Genomic DNA, 20,734 nt, shown 5'->3' with positions numbered 1-20,734 from the left:
AGCCAGTGTAGTGTAACAGTAGGGTGTGATGTGAAACTCAGCCAGTGTAGTGTAACAGTAGGGTGTGATGTGAAACTCAGCCAGTGTAGTGTAACAGTAGGGTGTGATGTGAAACTCAGCCAGTGTAGTGTAACAGTAGGGTGTGCTGTGAAACTCAGCCAGTGTAGTGTAACAGTAGGGTGTGATATGAAGCTCAGCCAGTGTAGTGTAACAGTAGGGTGTGATGTGAAACTCAGCCAGTGTAGTGTAACAGTAGGGTGTGATGTGAAGCTCAGCCAGTGTAGTGTAACAGTAGAGTGTGATGTGAAACTCATCCAGTGTAGTGTAACAGTAGGGTGTGATGTGAAACTCAGCCAGTGTAGTGTAACAGTAGGGTGTGATGTGAAACTCATCCAGTGTAGTGTAACAGTAGGGTGTGATGTGAAACTCAGCCAGTGTAGTGTAACAGAAGGGTGTGATGTGAAACTCAGCCAGTGTAGTGTAACAGTAGGGTGTGATGTGAAACTCAGCCAGTGTAGTGTAACAGAAGGGTGTGATGTGAAACTCAGCCAGTGTAGTGTAACAGTAGGGTGTGATGTGAAGCTCAGCCAGTGTAGTGTAACAGTAGGGTGTGATGTGAAACTCAGCCAGTGTAGTTTAACAGTAGGGTGTGATGTGAAACTCAGCCAGTGTAGTGTAACAGTAGGGTGTGATGTGAAGCTCAGCCAGTGTAGTGTAACAGTAGGGTGTGATGTGAAACTCAGCCAGTGTAGTGTAACAGTAGGGTGTGATGTGAAACTCAGCCAGTGTAGTGTAACAGTAGGGTGTGATGTGAAACTCAGCCAGTGTAGTGTAACAGTAGGGTGTGATGTGAAGCTCAGCCAGTGTAGTGTAACAGTAGGGTGTGATGTGAAACTCAGCCAGTGTAGTGTAACAGTAGGGTGTGATGTGAAACTCAGCCAGTGTAGTGTAACAGTAGGGTGTGATGTGAAACTCATCCAGTGTAGTGTAACAGTAGGGTGTGATGTGAAACTCAGCCAGTGTAGTGTAACAGTAGGGTGTGATGTGAAACTCAGCCAGTGTAGTGTAACAGTAGGGTGTGATGTGAAACTCAGCCAGTGTAGTGTAACAGTAGGGTGTGATGTGAAACTCAGCCAGTGTAGTGTAACAGTAGGGTGTGATGTGAAACTCAGCCAGTGTAGTGTAACAGTAGGGTGTGATGTGAAACTCAGCCAGTGTAGTGTAACAGTAGGGTGTGATGTGAAACTCAGCCAGTGTAGTGTAACAGTAGGGTGTGATGTGAAACTCAGCCAGTGTAGTGTAACAGTAGGGTGTGATGTGAAACTCAGCCAGTGTAGTGTAACAGTAGGGTGTGATGTGAAACTCAGCCAGTGAAGTGTAACAGTAGGGTGTGATGTGAAACTCAGCCAGTGTAGTGTAACAGTAGGGTGTGATGTGAAACTCAGCCAGTGTAGTGTAACTTACTGGAGCAGTGTTGTATGGCAGTGGCCCCGGTGACTGTGGTGGTGCCGTAGAAAGGGCAGGCGAGGCAGTAGGAGCGGCCGTGGTCGGGTTGGTAGTAGTCTCTGGGGCAGGGGTAGCAGGGGACCAACCCTGTTCGAGAGAAATGACCTGCCAAACAAGGAACTGGAGGGGAGACAGTAAGTCAGTGTCACAGATGAAAGTAAGCTCAGTAATCATATTTTTATGCAGAGTCATTGTGTTCAGTCTGAGTGTCATGTCTGTGATTTCCACTCCCCTCTTTTATTTAATTTAAGGCAAGTCAGTTAAGATCATTCTTATTTACAATGACGGCCTACCCGGCCAAACCCCGATGACGCTGGGGCAATTGTGTGCCGCCCTATGGACCTCCCAATCACAGCCGGATGTGATTCAGCCTAGAATCGAACCAGGGACTGTAGTAACGCCTCTTACACTGAGATGCAGTGCCTTAGACCACTGCCTCTTCAACGGGTGAGTGGCGAGTTCTGAGTCTGAGTACTGTATAGTTTCTGTCTCTCTCTCTCTCTAACTCACCTCCACACTCAGACATCTCCCTTGCCCCGCAGGTGACGGTGGAGGTCTCATCCGGACAGACCAGACACTCTCTGGATCCAAACCCAGGCTGGTAGTGCCCCAGTGGGCACGACTCGCACGTCTCCAGCCCGTTCACAGAGTAACTTCCAGGCCTGCACTGCTCTGAAAACACACACAGAAACACATACACTATAAACATATCACAGTAAAGAGGTCATGGAGTTTATAGCCTTCAGGATATTGTAGAAATGGTGCCACCTGCTCATGATGAATAGAGTTGATGATACAGTATTTTAGGACCCAACATTTTTCCTGGTCAGTTCTGACTAGGTACTGGGACCCAGTTTTTTTTTCCTAGTCAGATCACTTGGTCAGAAAAACTCCAGGTACAGTATAACCAATGTATGAGGACCTTGTACATGTCTTTTACCTCTGGAGGGTTGCAGCATTTACCTCTGGAGGGTTACAGTGTTTTACCTCTGGAGGGTTACAGTGTTTAACCTCTGAGGGTTACAGTGTTTTACCTCTGCAGCGATACCGTGTTTTACCTCTGGAGGGTTACCGTGTTTACCTCTGCAGGGTTACAGTGTTTTACCTATGGAGGGTTACAGTGTTTTACCTCTGGAGGTTTACAGTGTTTTACCTCTGCATGGTTACAGTGTTTAACCTCTGCAGGGTTACAGTGTTTTACCTCTGGAGGGTTACCGTGCTTTACATCTGGAGGGTTAAAGGGTTTTACCTCTGGAGGGTTACAGTGTTTACCTCTGGAGGGTAACAGTGTTTTACCTCTGGAGGGTTACAGTGTTTTAACACTGGAGGGTTACAGCATTTTCCTCTGCAGGGTAACAGCATTTACCTCTGGAGGGTTACAGTGTTTTACCTCTGGAGGATAACAGTATTTACCTCTGGGGGGCTACAGGGTTTTACCTCTGGAGGGTTACAGTGTTTTACCTTTGGAGGGTTACAGCATTTACCTCTGGGGGGTAAAAGCATTTACCTCTGGGGGGTAACAGCATTTACCTCTGGGGGGTAACAGAATTTACCTCTGCAGGGTAACAGCGTTTTACCTCTGCAGGGTAACAGCGTTTTACCTCTGAAGGGTAACAGCGTTTTACCTCTGGAGGGTTACAGTATTTACCTCTGGAGGGTTACCATGTTTTACCTCTGGAGGGTAACAGCATTTACCTCTGGAGGGTAACAGCATTTACCTCTGGAGGGTAACAGCATTTACCTCTGGAGGGTTACAGTGTTTTACCTCTGGAAGATAACAGCATTTACCTCTGGAGGGTAACAGCATTTACCTCTGGAGGGTTACAGTGTTTTACCTATGGAGAGTTACAGTGTTTTACCTCTGCAGCGATACAGTGGTTTACCTCTGCAGGGTTACATTGTTTTACCTCTGGAGGGTTACAGTGTTTTACCTCTGGAGGGTTACAGTGTTTTAACACTGGAGGGTTACAGCATTTTCCTCTGCAGGGTAACAGCATTTACCTCTGGAGGGTTACAGTGTTTTACCTCTGGAGGGTTACCGTGTTTTACCTCTGGATGGTTACCGTGTTTTACCTCTGCAGGGTTACATTGTTTTACCTCTACAGGGTTACAGGGTTTTATCTCTGGAGGGTTACAGAATTTACCTCTGGGGGTAACAGCATTTACCTCTGGGGGGTAACAGCATTTACCTCTGGAGGGTAACAGCGTTTTACCTCTGGAGTATTACAGCGTTTTACCTCTGGAGGGTTACAGTGTTTTACCTCTGCAGGGTTACAGTGTTTTACCTCTGCATGGTTACAGTGTTTAACCTCTGCAGGGTTACAGTGTTTTACCTCTGGAGGGTTACCGTGCTTTACATCTGGAGGGTTAAAGGGTTTTACCTCTGGAGGGTTACAGTGTTTACCTCTGGAGGGTAACAGTGTTTTACCTCTGGAGGGTTACAGTGTTTTAACACTGGAGGGTTACAGCATTTTCCTCTGCAGGGTAACAGCATTTACCTCTGGAGGGTTACAGTGTTTTACCTCTGGAGGATAACAGTATTTACCTCTGGGGGGCTACAGGGTTTTACCTCTGGAGGGTTACAGTGTTTTACCTCTGGAGGGTTACAGCATTTACCTCTGGGGGGTAAAAGCATTTACCTCTGGGGGGTAACAGCATTTACCTCTGCAGGGTAACAGCGTTTACCTCTGCAGGGTAACAGCGTTTTACCTCTGCAGGGTAACAGCGTTTTACCTCTGCAGGGTAACAGCGTTTTACCTCTGGAGGGTTACAGTATTTACCTCTGGAGGGTTACCATGTTTTACCTCTGGAGGGTAACAGCATTTACCTCTGGAGGGTAACAGCATTTACCTCTGGAGGGTAACAGCATTTACCTCTGGAGGGTTACAGTGTTTTACCTCTGGAAGATAACAGCATTTACCTCTGGAGGGTAACAGCATTTACCTCTGGAGGGTTACAGTGGTTTACCTCTGGAGGGTTACAGTGGTTTACTTCTGGAGGGTTACAGTGTTTTACCTCTGCAGGGTTACAGTGTTTTACCTATGGAGAGTTACAGTGTTTTACCTCTGCAGCGATACAGTGGTTTACCTCTGCAGGGTTACATTGTTTTACCTCTGGAGGGTTACAGTGTTTTACCTCTGGAGGGTTACAGTGTTTTAACACTGGAGGGTTACAGCATTTTCCTCTGCAGGGTAACAGCATTTACCTCTGGAGGGTTACAGTGTTTTACCTCTGGAGGGTTACCGTGTTTTACCTCTGGAGGGTTACAGTATTTACCAATGGAGGGTTACAGTGCTTTACCTCTGGAAGGTTACAGTGTTTTACCTCTGCATGGTCACAGTGTTTTACCTCTGGGGGTAACAGCATTTACCTCTGGGGGGTAACAGCATTTACCTCTGGAGGATAACAGCGTTTTACCTCTGGAGTATTACAGCGTTTTACCTCTGGAGGGTTACAGTGTTTTACCTCTGGAGGGTTACAGTGTTTTACCTCTGGAGGGTTACCGTGTTTTACCTCTGGAGGGTTACTGTATTTACCTCTGGAGGGTTACAGTGCTTTACCTCTGGAGGGTTACAGGGTTTTATCTCTGGAGGGTTACAGAATTTACCTCTGGGGGTAACAGCATTTACCTCTGGGGGGTAACAGCATTTACCTCAGGGGGGTAACAGCGTTTTACCTCAGGGGGGTAACAGCGTTTTACCTCTGGAGGGTTACAGCGTTTTACCTCTGGAGGGTTACACTGTTTTACCTCTGGAGGGTTACAGTGTTTTACCTCTGGAGGGTAACAGCATTTACCTCTGGAGGGTAACCACATTTACCTCTGAAGGGTTACAGTGATTTACCTCTGCAGCGATACAGTGATTTACCTCTACAGGGTTACAGTGTTTTAACTCTGGAGGGTTACAGTGTTTAACCTCTGCATGGTTACAGTGTTTTACCTCTGCAGGGTAACAGCATTTACCTCTGCAGGGTAACAGCATTTACCTCTGGAGGGTAACAGCATTTACCCCTGGAGGGTAACAGCATTTACCTCTGGAGGGTAATAGCATTTACCTCTGGAGGGTAACAGCATTATTCCCCTGGAGGGTAACAGCATTTACCTCTGGAGGGTAACAGCATTTACCCCTGGAGGGTAACAGTATTTACCTCTGGAGGATAACAGTGTTTTACCTCTGGAGGGTTACAGTGTTTTATCTCTGGAGGGTTACAGCATTTGCCTCTGGGGGGGTAACAGCATTTACCTCTGGGGGTAACAGCATTTACCTCTGGAGGGGTAACAGCATTTACCTCTGGAGGGGTAACAGCATTTACCTCTGGGGGGTAACAGCATTTATCTCTGGAGGGTAACAGCGTTTTACCTCTGGAGGGTTACAGTGTTTTACCTCTGGGGGGTAACACCATTTACCTCTGGAGGGTAACAGCATTTACATCTGGAGGGTAACAGTGGTTTACCTCTGGAGGGTTACAGTGGTTTACCTCTGGAGGGTTACAGTGTTTTACCTCTGGAGGGTTACAGTGTTTTACCTCTGGAGGGTAACAACATTTACCTCTGGAGGGTAACAGCATTTACCTCTGGAGGGTAACAGTGGTTTACCTCTGGAGGGTTACAGTGGTTTACCTCTGGGGGGTAACACCATTTACCTCTGGAGGGTAACAGCATTTACCTCTGGAGGGTAACAGTGGTTTACCTCTGGAGGGTTACAGTGTTTTACCTCTGCATGGTTACAGTGTTTTACCTCTGGAGGGTTACAGTGTTTTACCTCTGGAGGGTAACAACATTTACCTCTGCAGGGTAACAGTGTTTTACCTCTGGAGTGTTACCGTGTTTTACCTCTGGAGGGTTACAGTGTTCTACCTCTGGAGGGTTACAGTGTTCTACCTCTGGAGGGTTACATCATATACCTCTGGGGGGTAACAGCATTTACCTCTGGGGGGTAACAGCGTTTTACCTCTGGAGGGTTATAGTATTTACCTCTGGAGTGTTACACTGTTTACCTCTGGAGGGTAACAGCATTTACCTCTGGAGGGTAACAGCATTTACCTCTGGAGGGTTACAGTGCTTTACCTCTGGAGGGTAACAGCATTTACCTCTGGAGAGTAACAGCATTTACCTCTGGAGGGTAACAGCATTTACCTCAGGAGGGTAACAGCATTTACCTCTGGAAGGTAACAGAATTTACCTCTGGAGGGTAACAGCATTTACCTCTGGAAGGTAACAGAATTTACCTCTGGAGGGTAACAGCATTTACCTCTGGAGGTTTACAGTGATTTACCTCTGCAACGATACAGTGATTTACCTCTACAGGGTTACAGTGTTTAACCTCTGGAGGGTTACAGTGTTTAACCTCTGGAGGGTTACAGTGTTTAACCTCTGGAGGGTTACAGTGTTTTACCTCTGGAGGGTTACCATGTTTTACCTCTGCACTGTTACATTGTTTTATCTATGGAGGGTTACAGTGTTTTACCTCTGCATGATTACAGCATTTACCTCTGCAGGGTAACAGCATTTACCTCTGGAGGGTAACAACATTTACCTCTGGAGGGCTACAGTATTTACCTCTGGAGGGCTACAGTATTTACCTCTGGAGGGCTACATTGTTATACCTCTGGAGAATAACAGCATTTACCTCTGTAGGGTAACAGCATTTTACCTCTGGAGGGTTACAGAGTTTTACCTCTGGTGGGTTACAGCATTTACCTCTGGAGGGTTACAGCATTTACCTCTGCAGGGTAACAGCATTTACCTCTGGAGGGTAACAGCATTTACCTCTGGAGGGTAACTGCATTTACCTCTGGAGGGTAACCACATTTACCTCTGGAGGGTTACAGAGTTTTACCTCTGGAGGGTTACAGAGTTTTACCTCTGGAGGGTTACAGAGTTTTACCTCTGGTGGGTTACAGTGTTTTACCTCTGGATGGTTACAGTGTTTTACCTCTGGAGGGTTACAGTATTTTACCTCTGGAGGGTTACAGTGTTTTACCTCTGGAGGGTTACAGTGTTTTACCTCTGGAGGGTTACAGTGTTTTGCCTCTGGAGGGTAACAGTGTTTTACCTCTGGAGGTTTACAGCAATTACCTCTGGAGGGTTACAGCAATTACCTCTTGAGGGTTACAGTGTTTTCCCTCTGGAGGGTTACAGTGTTTTACCTCTGGAGGGTTACAGTGTTTTACCTCTGGAGTGTTACATTGTTTTACTTATGGACGGTTACAGTGTTTTGCCTCTGGAGGGTTACAGTGTTTTACTTATGGAGGGTTACATTGTTTTACTTATGGAGGGTTACAGTGTTTTACCTCTGGAGGGTTACAGTGTTTTACCTCTGGAGGGTTACAGTGTTTTACCTCTGGAGGGTTACAGTGTATTACCTCTGGAGTGTTACATTGTTTTACTTATGGAGGGTTACAGTGTTTTACCTCTGGAGGGTTACAGTGTTTTACCCCTGGACGGTTACAGTGTTTTACCTTTGCACTGATCCTGGCTGCGTGCGTGGAGGTAGGCTGTGGAGGATCCATCAGGACAGGTTTTACACTCCATCTGACCCTCCTGTTCCTGGAAGGAACCCAGCCAGCAGCTCTCACACTCTGCATACTCTAGGGAGAAGTAGGTTCCCACCGGACACTGGACTGGAACACACAGAATACATAACCACATATAATTAGCTACATTACCACACATAACCAGACATATTTACACATTACCACACATAGCCAGACATATTTCCACATTACCACACATAACTAGACATATTTCCACATTACCACACATAGCCATACATATTTACACATTACCACACATAGCCAGACATATTTACACATTGGCACACATAGCCAGACATATTTACACATTGGCACACATAGCCAGACATATTTACACATTACCACACATAACCAGACATATTTACATATTTCCACACAAAGCCAGATATATTTACACATTACCACACATAGCCAGACATATTTACACATTACCACACAAAGCCAGACATATTTCCATATTTCCACACAAAGCCAGACATATTTACATATTTCCACACATAGCCAGACATATTTACACATTACCACACATAGCCAGACATATTTACACATTACCACACAAAGCCAGACATATTTCCATATTTCCACACAAAGCCAGATATATTTACATATTTCCACACATAGCCAGACATATTTACATATTTACACACATAGCCAGACATATTTGCACATTACCACACATAGCCAGACATATTTACACATTACCACACAAAGCCAGACATATTTACATATTTCCACACAAAGCCAGACATATTTACATATTTCCACACAAAGCCAGACATATTTACACATTACCACACATAGCCAGACATATTTACACATTACCACACATAGCCAGACATATTTACACATTACCACACATAGCCAGACATATTTACACATTACCACACAAAGCCAGACATAATTACATATTTCCACACAAAGCCAGATATTTTTACATATTTCCACACATAGCCAGACATATTTACATATTTCCACACATAGCCAGACATATTTACACATTACCACACATAGCCAGACATATTTACACATTACCACACAAAGCCAGACATATTTACATATTTCCACACAAAGCCAGACATATTTACATATTTCCACACATAACCAGACATATTTACACAATACCACACATAACTAGATAGTAGTAGATCCCCACAGGACACTGGCCTGAGGCCCACAGCAACCCATATGGACACTCATTCATTCATTAATGAATCCATCCGTTAATTAATTCATCCATCCATCCATCCATCCATCAATCCATTCATTCATTCATTCATTCATTAATTGTTACGATAATCCTCCTCCTCTTCATCAGAAGAGGAGGAGCAGGGATTGAACCAAGGTGCAGCGCGTTGAAATGACATGATGAATTTATATAATAAGACAAAACGAACTATACTTGAAAATGATACAAAATAACAAAACGAAAGTAGACAGACCTGAACGACGAACTTACATACAACGTGAAGAACGAAATGAACAGGAACAGACTACATGAAATGAACCAACCGTAAACAGTCCCGTATGGTGCAAACATTGACACAGACACAGGAGACAACCACCCACAAACAAACACTGTGAACCGCCTACCTAAATATGACTCTCAATTAGAGGAACGCCAAACACCTGCCTCCAATTGAGAGCCATACCAGGCAACCCTAAACCAACATAGAAACAGATAACATAGAATGCCCACCCAACCTCACGTCCTGACCAACTAACACACAAAAACTAACATAAATAGGTCAGGAACGTGACAGTACCCCCCCCACAAGGTGCGAACTCCGGACGCACCAGCACAAAGTCTAGGGGAGGGTCTGGGTGGGCATCTAACCACGGTGGTGGCTCAGGCTCCGGGCGCGGTTCCCACCCCACCATAATCCATCCTAACTTCCTCCAACATAGAATGTCCAACCTCTTTCTTCCCCCACACAATTCTCTTAATAATATATTAAATAAGGATAACACCAGGACAGAGAGATAAATCAAGATAGAGGGATAGATAAGACTATAGAGATAGATGAAGATAGAGAGGGAGATTAGGATAGAGGGGCAACTCCGGACTGAAAGGCAGCTCCGGACAGAGAGACAGCTCTGGACTGATGGGCAGTTCTGGGTATCCAGCCTTTTCAGGCTGAAGGGCAGCTCATGGCTGACTGACGACTCTCGATGCTCATGGCTGGCTGACGGCTCTCGACGCTCATGGCAGGCTGACGGCTCTCGACGCTCATGGCAGGCTGACGGCTCTCGACGCTCATGGCAGGCTGACGGCTCTCGACGCTCATGGCAGGCTGACGGCTCTCGACGCTCATGGCAGGCTGACGGCTCTCGACGCTCATGGCAGGCTGACGGCTCACGACGCTCATGGCAGGCTGACGGCTCACGACGCTCATGGCGCTCTGACGGCTCTGGCTGCTCATGGCTCTCTGACGGCTCTGGCTGCTCATGGCTCACTGACGGCTCTGGCTGCTCATGGCTCTTTGACGGCTCTGGCTGCTCATGGCGCTCTGACGGCTCTGGCTGCTCATGGCTCGCTGGCGGCTCTGGCAGATCCTGTCTGGTTGGCGGCTCTGGCAGATCCTGTCTGGTTGGCGGCTCTGGCAGATCCTGTCTGGTTGGCGGCTCTGGCAGATCCTGTCTGGTTGGCGGCTCTGGCAGATCCTGTCTGGCTGACGGCTCTAGCGGCTCCTGTCTGGCTGATGGCTCTAGCGGCTCCTGTCTGGCTGACGGCTCTGTAGGCTCATGGCAGACGGGCGGCTTTGCAGGCTCATGGCAGACGGGCGGCTTTGCAGGCTCCTGGCAGACGGATGGCTCAGATGGCGCTGGGGAGACGGATGGCTCAGATGGCGCTGAGGAGACAGATGGCTCAGATGGCGCTGGGAAGACGGATGGCTCAGATGGCGCTGGGGAGACGGATGGCTCAGATGGCGCTGGGGAGACGGATGGCTCTGGCCGGATATGGCGCACTGTAGACCTGGTGCGTGGTGCCGGAACTGGAGGCACCGTGCTAATGACAAGCACCTTCCTACTAGTGCGGGGAGCAGGGACAGGGCACACTGTATTCTCAAAGCCTACTCTATCCCTGATGCGTGGTACCGGCACTGGTGACACCGGGCTGAGGACAAGCACATCAGGATTAGTAGGGGGAGAAGATACAGTGGGTTCAGGGCTCTGGAGACGCACTGGTAGCTTAGTGCGTGGGACCGGAACTGGAGGCACCGGGCTAGATACACGCACTACAGGGAGAGTGCGTGGAGGAGGAACAGGGCTCAGGATACGCACTGGTAGCCTAGTGTGTAGTGTATACACTGTAGGTACTAGGCTGGGGCGGGGAGGTGGTGCCGGAAATACCGGACCGTGGAGGCGTACTGGCTCTCTTGAGCATTGAGCCTGCCCAACCTTACCTGGTTGAATGCTCCCGGTTGCCCGACCAGTGCGGGGAGGTGGAATAACCCGCACCGGCCTATGTAGGCGAACCGGAGAAACCATGCGTAAGCCCGGTGCCATGTATGCCGGCCCGAGGAGACGCACTGGTGACCAGATGCGTTGAGCCGGCCTCATGACACCTGGCTCAATACCCAATCTAGCCCTCCCAGTGCGGGGAGGTGGAATAACCCGCACCGGGCTATGCACTCGTACAGGAGACACCGTGCGCTCTACTGCGTAACACGGCGCCTGCCCGTACTCCCGCTCTCCACGGTGAGCCTGGGAAGTGGGCGCAGGTCTCCTACCTGCCCTTGGCCCACTACCCTTTAGCCCCCCCCCAAGAAATTTTTGGGAGTTACTCACGGGCTTTTTCGGCTTCCGTGCCAGACGCGTTCCCTCATAGCTCCGGTTCCTCTCTCCGGTAGCCTCCGCTCTCCTCAGTGCCTCCAGCTGTTCCCATGGAAGGCGATCTCTACCAGCTAGGATCTCCTCCCATGTGTAGACACCCTTTCCATCCAGAACATCGTCCCAAGTCCACGAGTCCTGATTATTTGGTCGCTGCTCGTAGTCACACTGCTTGGTTCTGGACATTTGGTGGGTGGTTCTGTTACGATAATCCTCCTCCTCTTCATCAGAAGAGGAGGAGCAGGGATTGAACCAAGGTGCAGCGCGTTGAAATGACATGATGAATTTATATAATAAGACAAAACGAACTATACTTGAAAATGATACAAAATAACAAAACGAAAGTAGACAGACCTGAACGACGAACTTACATACAACGTGAAGAACGAAATGAACAGGAACAGACTACATGAAATGAACCAACCGTAAACAGTCCCGTATGGTGCAAACATTGACACAGACACAGGAGACAACCACCCACAAACAAACACTGTGAACCGCCTACCTAAATATGACTCTCAATTAGAGGAACGCCAAACACCTGCCTCCAATTGAGAGCCATACCAGGCAACCCTAAACCAACATAGAAACAGATAACATAGAATGCCCACCCAACCTCACGTCCTGACCAACTAACACACAAAAACTAACATAAATAGGTCAGGAACGTGACATTAATACCGTATGTGGACACTGTGAACCTGGAGACCACGCTAAAGATATACAGTGGGGCAAAAAAGTATTTAGTCAGCCACCAATTGTGCAAGTTCTCCCACTTAAAAAGATGAGAGAGGCCTGTAATTTTCATCATAGGTACACTTCAACTATGACAGACAAAATTAGAAAAAAAATCCAGAAAATCACATTGTAGGATTTTTTATTAATTCATTTGCAGATTATGGTGGAAAATAAGTATTTGGTCACCTACAAACAAGCAAGATTTCTGGCTCTCACAGACCTGTAACTTCTTCTTTAAGAGGCTCCTCTGTCCTCCACTCGTTACCTGTATTAATGGCACCTATTTGAACTTGTTATCGTATAAAAGACACCCGTCCACAACCTCAAACAGTCACACTCCAAGCTCCACTATGGCCAAGACCAAAGAGCTGTCAAAGGACACCAGAAACAAAATTGTAGACCTGCACCAGGCTGGGAAGACTGAATCTGTAATAGGTAAGCAGCTTGGTTTGAAGAAATCAACTGTGGGAGCAATTATTAGGAAATGGAAGACATACAAGACCACTGATAATCTCCCTCGATCTGGGGCTCCACGCAAGATCTCACCCCGTGGGGTCAAAATGATCACAAGAACGGTGATAAAAAATCCCAGAACCACACGGGGGACCTAGTGAATGACCTGCAGAGAGCTGGGACCAAAGTAACAAAGCATACCATCAGTAACACACTACGCCGCCAGGGACTCAAATCCTGCAGTGCCAGACGTGTCCCCCTGCTTAAGCCAGTACATGTCCAGGCCCGTCTGAAGTTTGCTAGAGAGCATTTGGATGATCCAGAAGAAGTTTATTATTATTTTTTTATTTTTTATTATTTTTTTTATTTTTATCTCATTTTCTCCCCAATTTTCGTGGTATCCAATCGCTAGTAATTACTACATTGTCTCATCGCTACAACTCCCGTACGGGCTCGGGAGAGACGAAGGTCGAAAGCCATGCGTCCTCCGAAGCACAACCCAACCAGCCGTACTGCTTCTTAACACAGCGCGCCTCCAACCCGGAAGCCAGCCGCACCAATGTGTCGGAGGAAACACCGTGTACCTGGCCCCCTTGGTTGGCGCGCACACCATACCTACTGTGAAGCATGGGGGTGGAAACATCATGCTTTGGGGCTGTTTTTCTGCAAAGGGACCAGGACGACTGATCCGTGTAAAGGACAGAATGAATGGGGCCATGTATCGTGAGATTTTGAGTGAAAACCTCCTTCCATCAGCAAGGGCATTGAAGATGAAACGTGGCTAGGTCTTTCAGCATGACAATGATCCCAAACACTCCGCCAGGGCAACGAAGGAGTGGCTTCGTAAGAAGCATTTCAAGGTCCTGGAGTGGCCTAGCCAGTCTCCAGATCTCAACCCCATAGGAAATCTTTGGAGGGAATTGAAAGTCCGTGTTGCCCAGCAACAGCCCCAAAACAGCACTGCTCTAGAGGAGATCTGCATGGAGGAATGGGCCAAAATACCAGCAACAGTGTGTGAAAACCTTTGACCTCTGTCATTGCCAACAAAGGGTATATAACAAAGTATTTAGATACACTTTTGTTATTGACCAAATACTTATTTTCCACCATAATTTGCAAATGAATTCATAAAAAATCCTACAATGTGATTTTCTGGATTTTTTTTTCTTCTCATTTTGTCTGTCATAGTTGAAGTGTACATATGATGAAAATTACAGGCCTCTCTCATCTTTTTAAGTGGGAGAACTTGCACAATTGGTGGCTGACTAAATACTTTTTTGCCCCACTGTATACTGTTACTGTGTGTATATCAGGGCCCACTACTCACCACACATCCTCCCCTTCAGTACAGACCCAGGTCGGCAGAACAGAGAGGCCCTCTTGCTCTCCAGGGACTTGGGGTCAGCCACCACAATCATCTCCGAAGACACGTGATATGACGACAGAGGCTGCTTGGCCAGCGTCCGCTTCAGTCGATTGGTCAGCTGCTCCAGGGTCCGCATCAGGCGCTTCTGATTGGCTACCTCCACCGAGTCGTTCCTGGACGAGGGCAACGGGATGCTTGCTGGGAGAATGGGCACAGCTCAAAGGACGGGACTCGAACGACAACAACAACAACTAACACTCAATTCTAAATCCGTCCCTACTCCCCTCTAGGCCAGGGCTATTCAATGGCTATGCAATTCCGACCCTCTAAGGCCAATTATCTGGTAGTTAAATGATCAATTAACGTAATTGATTGGCCAAAGACTTCCCTCCCAGACTCCCATAATGAATATAATTATCAATCAATCACCTACCCTGGTCTGAAACAACTTTATTAGGTAGCCAAGTGCTTCCCAATGGGCAGTAAAGTGTACGTCCATCAGGCATTATGTGAGCACATCCAAAGAAACTTGCCAGGTGCCGTTTGATGGAACAGATCAAAATATACAGGCATACTGTCATATGCTTAGTAACATGAACATGAGTGTGTTAACACGGGTATGATGACAGTCCCTCCACCATAGCTACCTGTGATGTTGAAGAAGATCTGTATCTTTTGGTCTCTGGTGGGGCCGGTGATCTTACGGTGCCTCTTGGCGCGGTAATGGGAGGTTCCCGTCCTGCCGGTACTGTCCTGTTGCATAGGAGTTCTCTGGCTGTCCGTGGCAAAGCCTGTATCGAAGTAGGCATAGTCCTGACCACTCTGGGGTCCCCAGTTACTGCCCCATCCTCCTGGACCTAGGAGACGGGAGGCAGAGGATGAGACAGAGGGGAGGCAGAGAGAAGACAGAGGGGAGGCAGAGGGGAGACAGAGGGGAGGCAGAGGGGAGACAGAGGGGAGACAGAGGGGAGACAGAGGGGAGGCAGAGGGGAGACAGAGGAAAGGCAGAGGGGAGGTAGAGAGAAGACAGAGGGGAGGCAGAGGGGAGGCAGAGGGGAGACAGAGGGGAGACAGAGGGGAGACAGAGGGGAGGTAGAGGAGAGGCAGAGGGGAGGGAGGGATAGGAAGAGGGAAGGGAGGGAGTGGGGAGGGAGGGAGGGAGGGAAAGAGGGGGAGGTGTAGGGAGAGGGGAGACAGAGGGGAAGAAGAGGGAAGGGAGGGAGGGGGAGGGAAAGAGAGTGAGGGGTTGGGAGGGGGGAGAGAGAGGGAGAGAGGGGATGGGGGGAAGGAAGAGGGGGGGAGAGGGGGGGTTATAGGGAAAATACATTAATGTCGAGGCTCTACTGCTTGTACAGTACAATCTTATAGTTGGGGCAAGGAGTTTTTACAGGCAACATGACCTGTCCAGGAATAAAAACTCTGAGCCGTTCGTACAACCTATAACAAGGTCACATGATCACATGGTCAGAGAAAAGTCTTTGCCCAATAGTAATTGAAAAGGTCTTACCGATGGCGAATCCATTCTCATAGTCGTAGTTGTACTCAAGACAGTGGCCCTGTGACATCACATCTAACTTGCAGGCAACATCATCATTACTGCAGATGGTCGGGAGCTATGGATACAGTTGAGAGAGAAAGGAAATGTGTGTGTGTGTGTGTGTGTGTGTGTGTGTGTGTGTGTGTGTGTGTGTGTGTGTGTGTGTGTGTGTGTGTGTGTGTGTGTGTGTGTGTGTGTGTGTGTGTGTGTGTGTGTGTGTGTGTGTGTGTGTACTCCTGTGTTCTCACCATGTCTCCTAGTTTAGTGCTGAACTCCCCAGTGAAGGACTTGACCAGGTCCAGGTCATCACAGCGAGAGGCTTTGAACAGCATCTCAAAGGGCTTGAACCCATGGTTGGCAATACGGTTCACTGAGATAGAGGGACAGGACACACACACACACACACACACACACACACACACACACACACACACACACACACACACACACAAACACACGCACACACACACACACACACACACACACACACACACACACACACACACACACCGACACAGACATGCAAACACACGCACACACATTATTTCATTTCATTAATGAAAAGCATGCATGTACAGCTACTGTAGACTGTAACTGTAATTTAAGAGGTGGAAAGAGAGGATGTGACTAAATATGACATTTTTTATCACTGGTACTATTTTCACAATCAAGCGGTGAATTTTCAAAACTCTTTGTACAAAACTCCAAACTGGTAACACTTGTAAACCAGCCAGTCTTACATTTAAAACCTTTTATTGTGCATTCCTTTTGTTTGACGACATCTTAACCCCAAATAAAAGTTTACTGTGAAATTTAATGAGTACATTGGTTTAATCACCAAAACACAATATAATGACATCTTCCATATTAAGTCATTTTAACAACCAGTTAATCCAATAGCAAATTTAAGAGACATGATTCAAAATTGCCCTTTGAATGTAGTTTGCAACAGTACTGTAAATTACAATACATTACACTGTTTTCACATTAGGCAATACACTTGCACTACCCATTAAAATGTATACATTTATAGGTGTGATCATTGAAGACAAAGATGTGATCATTGAAGAAATCTTTCACAATGTAATCAAATGAAATACATTAAAGAAACCTAATGTTTAGCAGCCACTAGTTTGCATTAAGTCTGTCTTAAGCAGTTGGCCATATGTTCTCATCGAAATCGCAGTAAATGTTCTCATTGGTCATACTTTAGCTTCTCATTGACATCACAGTAAATGTTCTCATTGGTCATACTTTAGCTTCTCATTGACATCACAGTAAATGTTCTCATTGGTCATACTTTAGCTTCTCATTGACATCACAGTAAATGTTCTCATTGGTCATACTTTAGCTTCTCATTGACATCACAGTAAATGTCCTCATTGTTCATGCACCTGGGGATAAACCTTTTGGCACGGCGAATCCAAGCCTGACATACTGTAGGTATGACGTCATTGCATATCTCATCCATGGCCTGAAGTAGGGTGGTACGCTCATGGGGATGGCAATCATACATCTTCCAGCTTTATTATAATCGTGTATTGTATTTTACAGTATTATATTGCACTTGTGTTTTGTAGTTGTCCTGTACGTGGCTCAGTTCATAAGAGAATGGGATGTTTACTTCATAGGGGATGCATTTATTTCTTGTTTTGGACTTTCTGGATTATTTGCATATTGGTATTGTATTGTATTGATATTGTAATACTGCACTGTAGGCAGCTAGAAACACAAGCATTTCACTACACCTGCTGTACCATCTGCTAATCTCTGTACGGGACCAATAAACTTTGATTCAAATGTATTTGTTACATACCGTACATCGCTGATCTTGTCAATATCAGATGTTTTTGAAACTTACTGTGAAGTAAAATCATAATACTCATCATCATAGTAGTACATTCGAGTATATATCATATACTGAACAAAAATATAAACTCAACATGCAACAATTTCAAAGATTTGACTGAGTTACAGTTGATATAAAGAAATCGTTCAATGTAAATGAATTCATTAGGCCCTAATCTATGGATTTCACATGACTGGGAATACAGATATGCATCTGTTGGTCATGGATACGTGGATCAGAAAACCAGTCAGTATCTGGTGTGACCACCATTTGCCTAACGCAGTGTGTCACATCTCCTTTGCATAGCGTTGATCAGGCTGTTGTGGCCTATGGAATGTTGTCCCACTCTTTTTCAATGGCTGTGCGAAGTTGCTGGATATTGGCGGCTCCTGGAACACGTTGTCGTACATGTCAATCCAGAGCATCCCAAACATGCTCAATGGGTGAGATTTCTGATGAGTACGCAGGCCATGGAATTCCAGCTTCCAGGAATTGTGTACAGATCCTTGTGACATGGGGCTGTGCATTTTCATGCTGAAGTTGCCTTTTATTGCCCCCAGCATAAGGTGCACCTGTGTAATGATCAAGCCGTTTAATCAGTTTCATGATATGCCACACCTGTCAGGTGGATTATGAATTATCTAGGCAAATGAGAAATGCTCACTAAAAGGGATGTAAATAAATTTATGCACAACATTTTAGAGAAATGTGCTTTTAGTGTGTATCTTTTATTTCAGCACATATACATTATATTTTGTTCAGTATACTTTTATGTTTCTACTTTGCAGATACATTTTCATTATGTCGTTTTCAAAATATGTAGTAGTTAAACCAGTTCACATGTAAAATCTATAGGTTTAGCAAACGTTTAACGTGATCATCAATTAAGAGCAGTCGGGTTAAGTAATAGTCAAATGTATTTTAGTCCTTGATACCCGTGTACCTAAGTAAGGTAATAAAAAAATCCCCATCAAATGGGACTCGTCTGAAGTCGGTAACGCTGATGTGCCAACTTCTGTCTGTAGCGTCCAAACCGTTTGAGCTGCAAACTAATATGAAGAGGGGTGACTCTCACAAACCCGCTGTTGTTTTCCATTTTGTTCTACGACCCCCACAAGTGTCACGGGACTCGTCTGAAGGTAACACATACAAACCAATGGTATTATGGAGGTGCTTTGTCCCATATTTCCTGAGCTTTCTTATAGCCCCTAGATATAGGACAGACACTTCAAATCCTTATTCCTTATGGTACATTTTTTGACTGTCTTTTTTGCCATTAATGAATGTGCTGTTCAATGCGTTTCTATGGGCTATAGTAAAGGCCAAATTCAATAATTTATCAAATAATTTGAATTTATATATTTTTTATACCTAAAATTCCTAAAATTCAAAATCAAATAGCTAAATGATGCATGGTATGATTATCTTATAACAATTCCATATGTTAGCTTAGTCAATTGAAAATGTGCTTAGAGTTTTGAAACAACTGCCTTTTTGATTATCTGACAAGAGTTTTGTACTGAGTTGTGATAATTGACCACATACTTGTGAAAATTGCACCAAAGTGATGAAAACAAAACTGTCAAAGAAAATGTACTATAGGAATGTGTCCCAAATGGCACCCATACCCAAAGACCAGGGTTCAAAGTAGTGCACTAAATAGTGAATAGGGTTCCATTTAGGATGCAGCCTATGACTAAGGTCACTCACAGGAGCAGTCGGGTCTGTCGGGCAAGTGTGGCGGCTCCCACACTCCGTTGTTAGCACAGAAGTAGCTGTGGTCGGCCTGCTGTGTGAAGCTGTATCCGTCGTTACAGTACAGAGTACAGTTGACCCCGTCCTCCTCTTCTGAACAGGAGAACTCCCCATTCACTGGGACGAAGGGCTGCTCACATGTAGACCCTGGAATATAATAGAGATATGCAGAGCTTCATGGGTAATGTAGTTATGGCGCTGGCTGAATTATATGAAATAAAATACATATTGTATTTATTTTGTGTGCACCCAGTCTCTACATGGATAGGTAATGCAGTACAATATGGAGGAAGGAAAGAAAGTGGATAGCAAATGTGAAGTACAGTCCCAAACAACTGATCTGAGATTTCATCCTATTCCAAAATAGTGAAGCTCTGCTTAAACCAAATAAAAACCTATATTAAATATGACATAAATACATGAACATTTAAACAAATCCTTTAGTTGAATAAAGATCTAAGTGCTTGATAGTGTATAGGCCGACCTTGTAAAGCCACAACACAGCAAAGATATAGATGTACAGAATATACTAGTAAACTAGAATACTCTGGTCATCTCTAGTAAACTCTGGTCATTTCTAGTATACTCTAGTATACTCTAGAATACATTGGTCATCTCTAGGAAACTCTGGTCAACTCTAGTATACTCTAGTAAAGTCTGGTCAACTCTGGTCAGCTCTACTATACTCTGGTAAACTCTAGTATACTCTGGTCTACTCTAGTATACTCTAGTCTACTCTAGTATACTCTAGTCTACTCTGGTCAACTCTAGTCTACTCTGGTCAACTCTAGTCTACTCTGGTCAACTCTAGTCTACTCTGGTCAACTCTAGTCTACTCTGGTCAACTCTGGTCAACTCTAGTCTACTCTGGTCAACTCTGGTCAACTCTGGTCAACTCTAGTCTACTCTAGTCTACTCTGGTCTACTCTTGTCTACTCTAGTCTACTCTAGTCTACTCTGGTCAACTCTGGTCAACTCTGGTCAACTCTGGTCAACTCTGGTCAACTCTGGTCAACTCTACTATACTCTGGCCAACTCTACTATACTCTGGCCAACTCTACTATACTCTGGCCAACTCTACTATACTCTGGTCATCTCTAGTATACTCTGGTCATCTCTAGTATGCTCTAGTAAACTCTAGTATACTCTGGTCAACTCTACTATA

General features: G+C 45.8%; 1 protein-coding gene across 3 annotated transcripts in view; it reads right to left on the bottom strand.

The window, feature by feature from the left end:
* The window catches only part of LOC129835335 (sushi, von Willebrand factor type A, EGF and pentraxin domain-containing protein 1-like), a gene marked incomplete at its 5' end in the record, with an annotated part of 115,313 nt that overhangs the window by 78,319 nt on the left and 16,260 nt on the right, over nt 1-20,734 (bottom strand). For all 3 annotated transcript variants that reach the window (XM_055900930.1, XM_055900929.1, XM_055900931.1), the window contains 8 exon segments: nt 1,465-1,626; nt 2,017-2,178; nt 7,966-8,127; nt 14,390-14,626; nt 15,076-15,285; nt 15,936-16,041; nt 16,214-16,335; nt 19,525-19,716. In XM_055900930.1, coding sequence (XP_055756905.1) covers nt 1,465-1,626; nt 2,017-2,178; nt 7,966-8,127; nt 14,390-14,626; nt 15,076-15,285; nt 15,936-16,041; nt 16,214-16,335; nt 19,525-19,716 — 1,353 coding nt within the window.

The sequence above is a fragment of the Salvelinus fontinalis genome, chromosome 36 (genome assembly GCF_029448725.1).
Source record: "Salvelinus fontinalis isolate EN_2023a chromosome 36, ASM2944872v1, whole genome shotgun sequence".
Classification (NCBI taxonomy): domain Eukaryota; kingdom Metazoa; phylum Chordata; class Actinopteri; order Salmoniformes; family Salmonidae; genus Salvelinus; species Salvelinus fontinalis.
The sequence above is the reverse complement of the archived record's forward strand: the minus strand, read 5'-3'. Positions and strand labels throughout refer to the sequence as shown.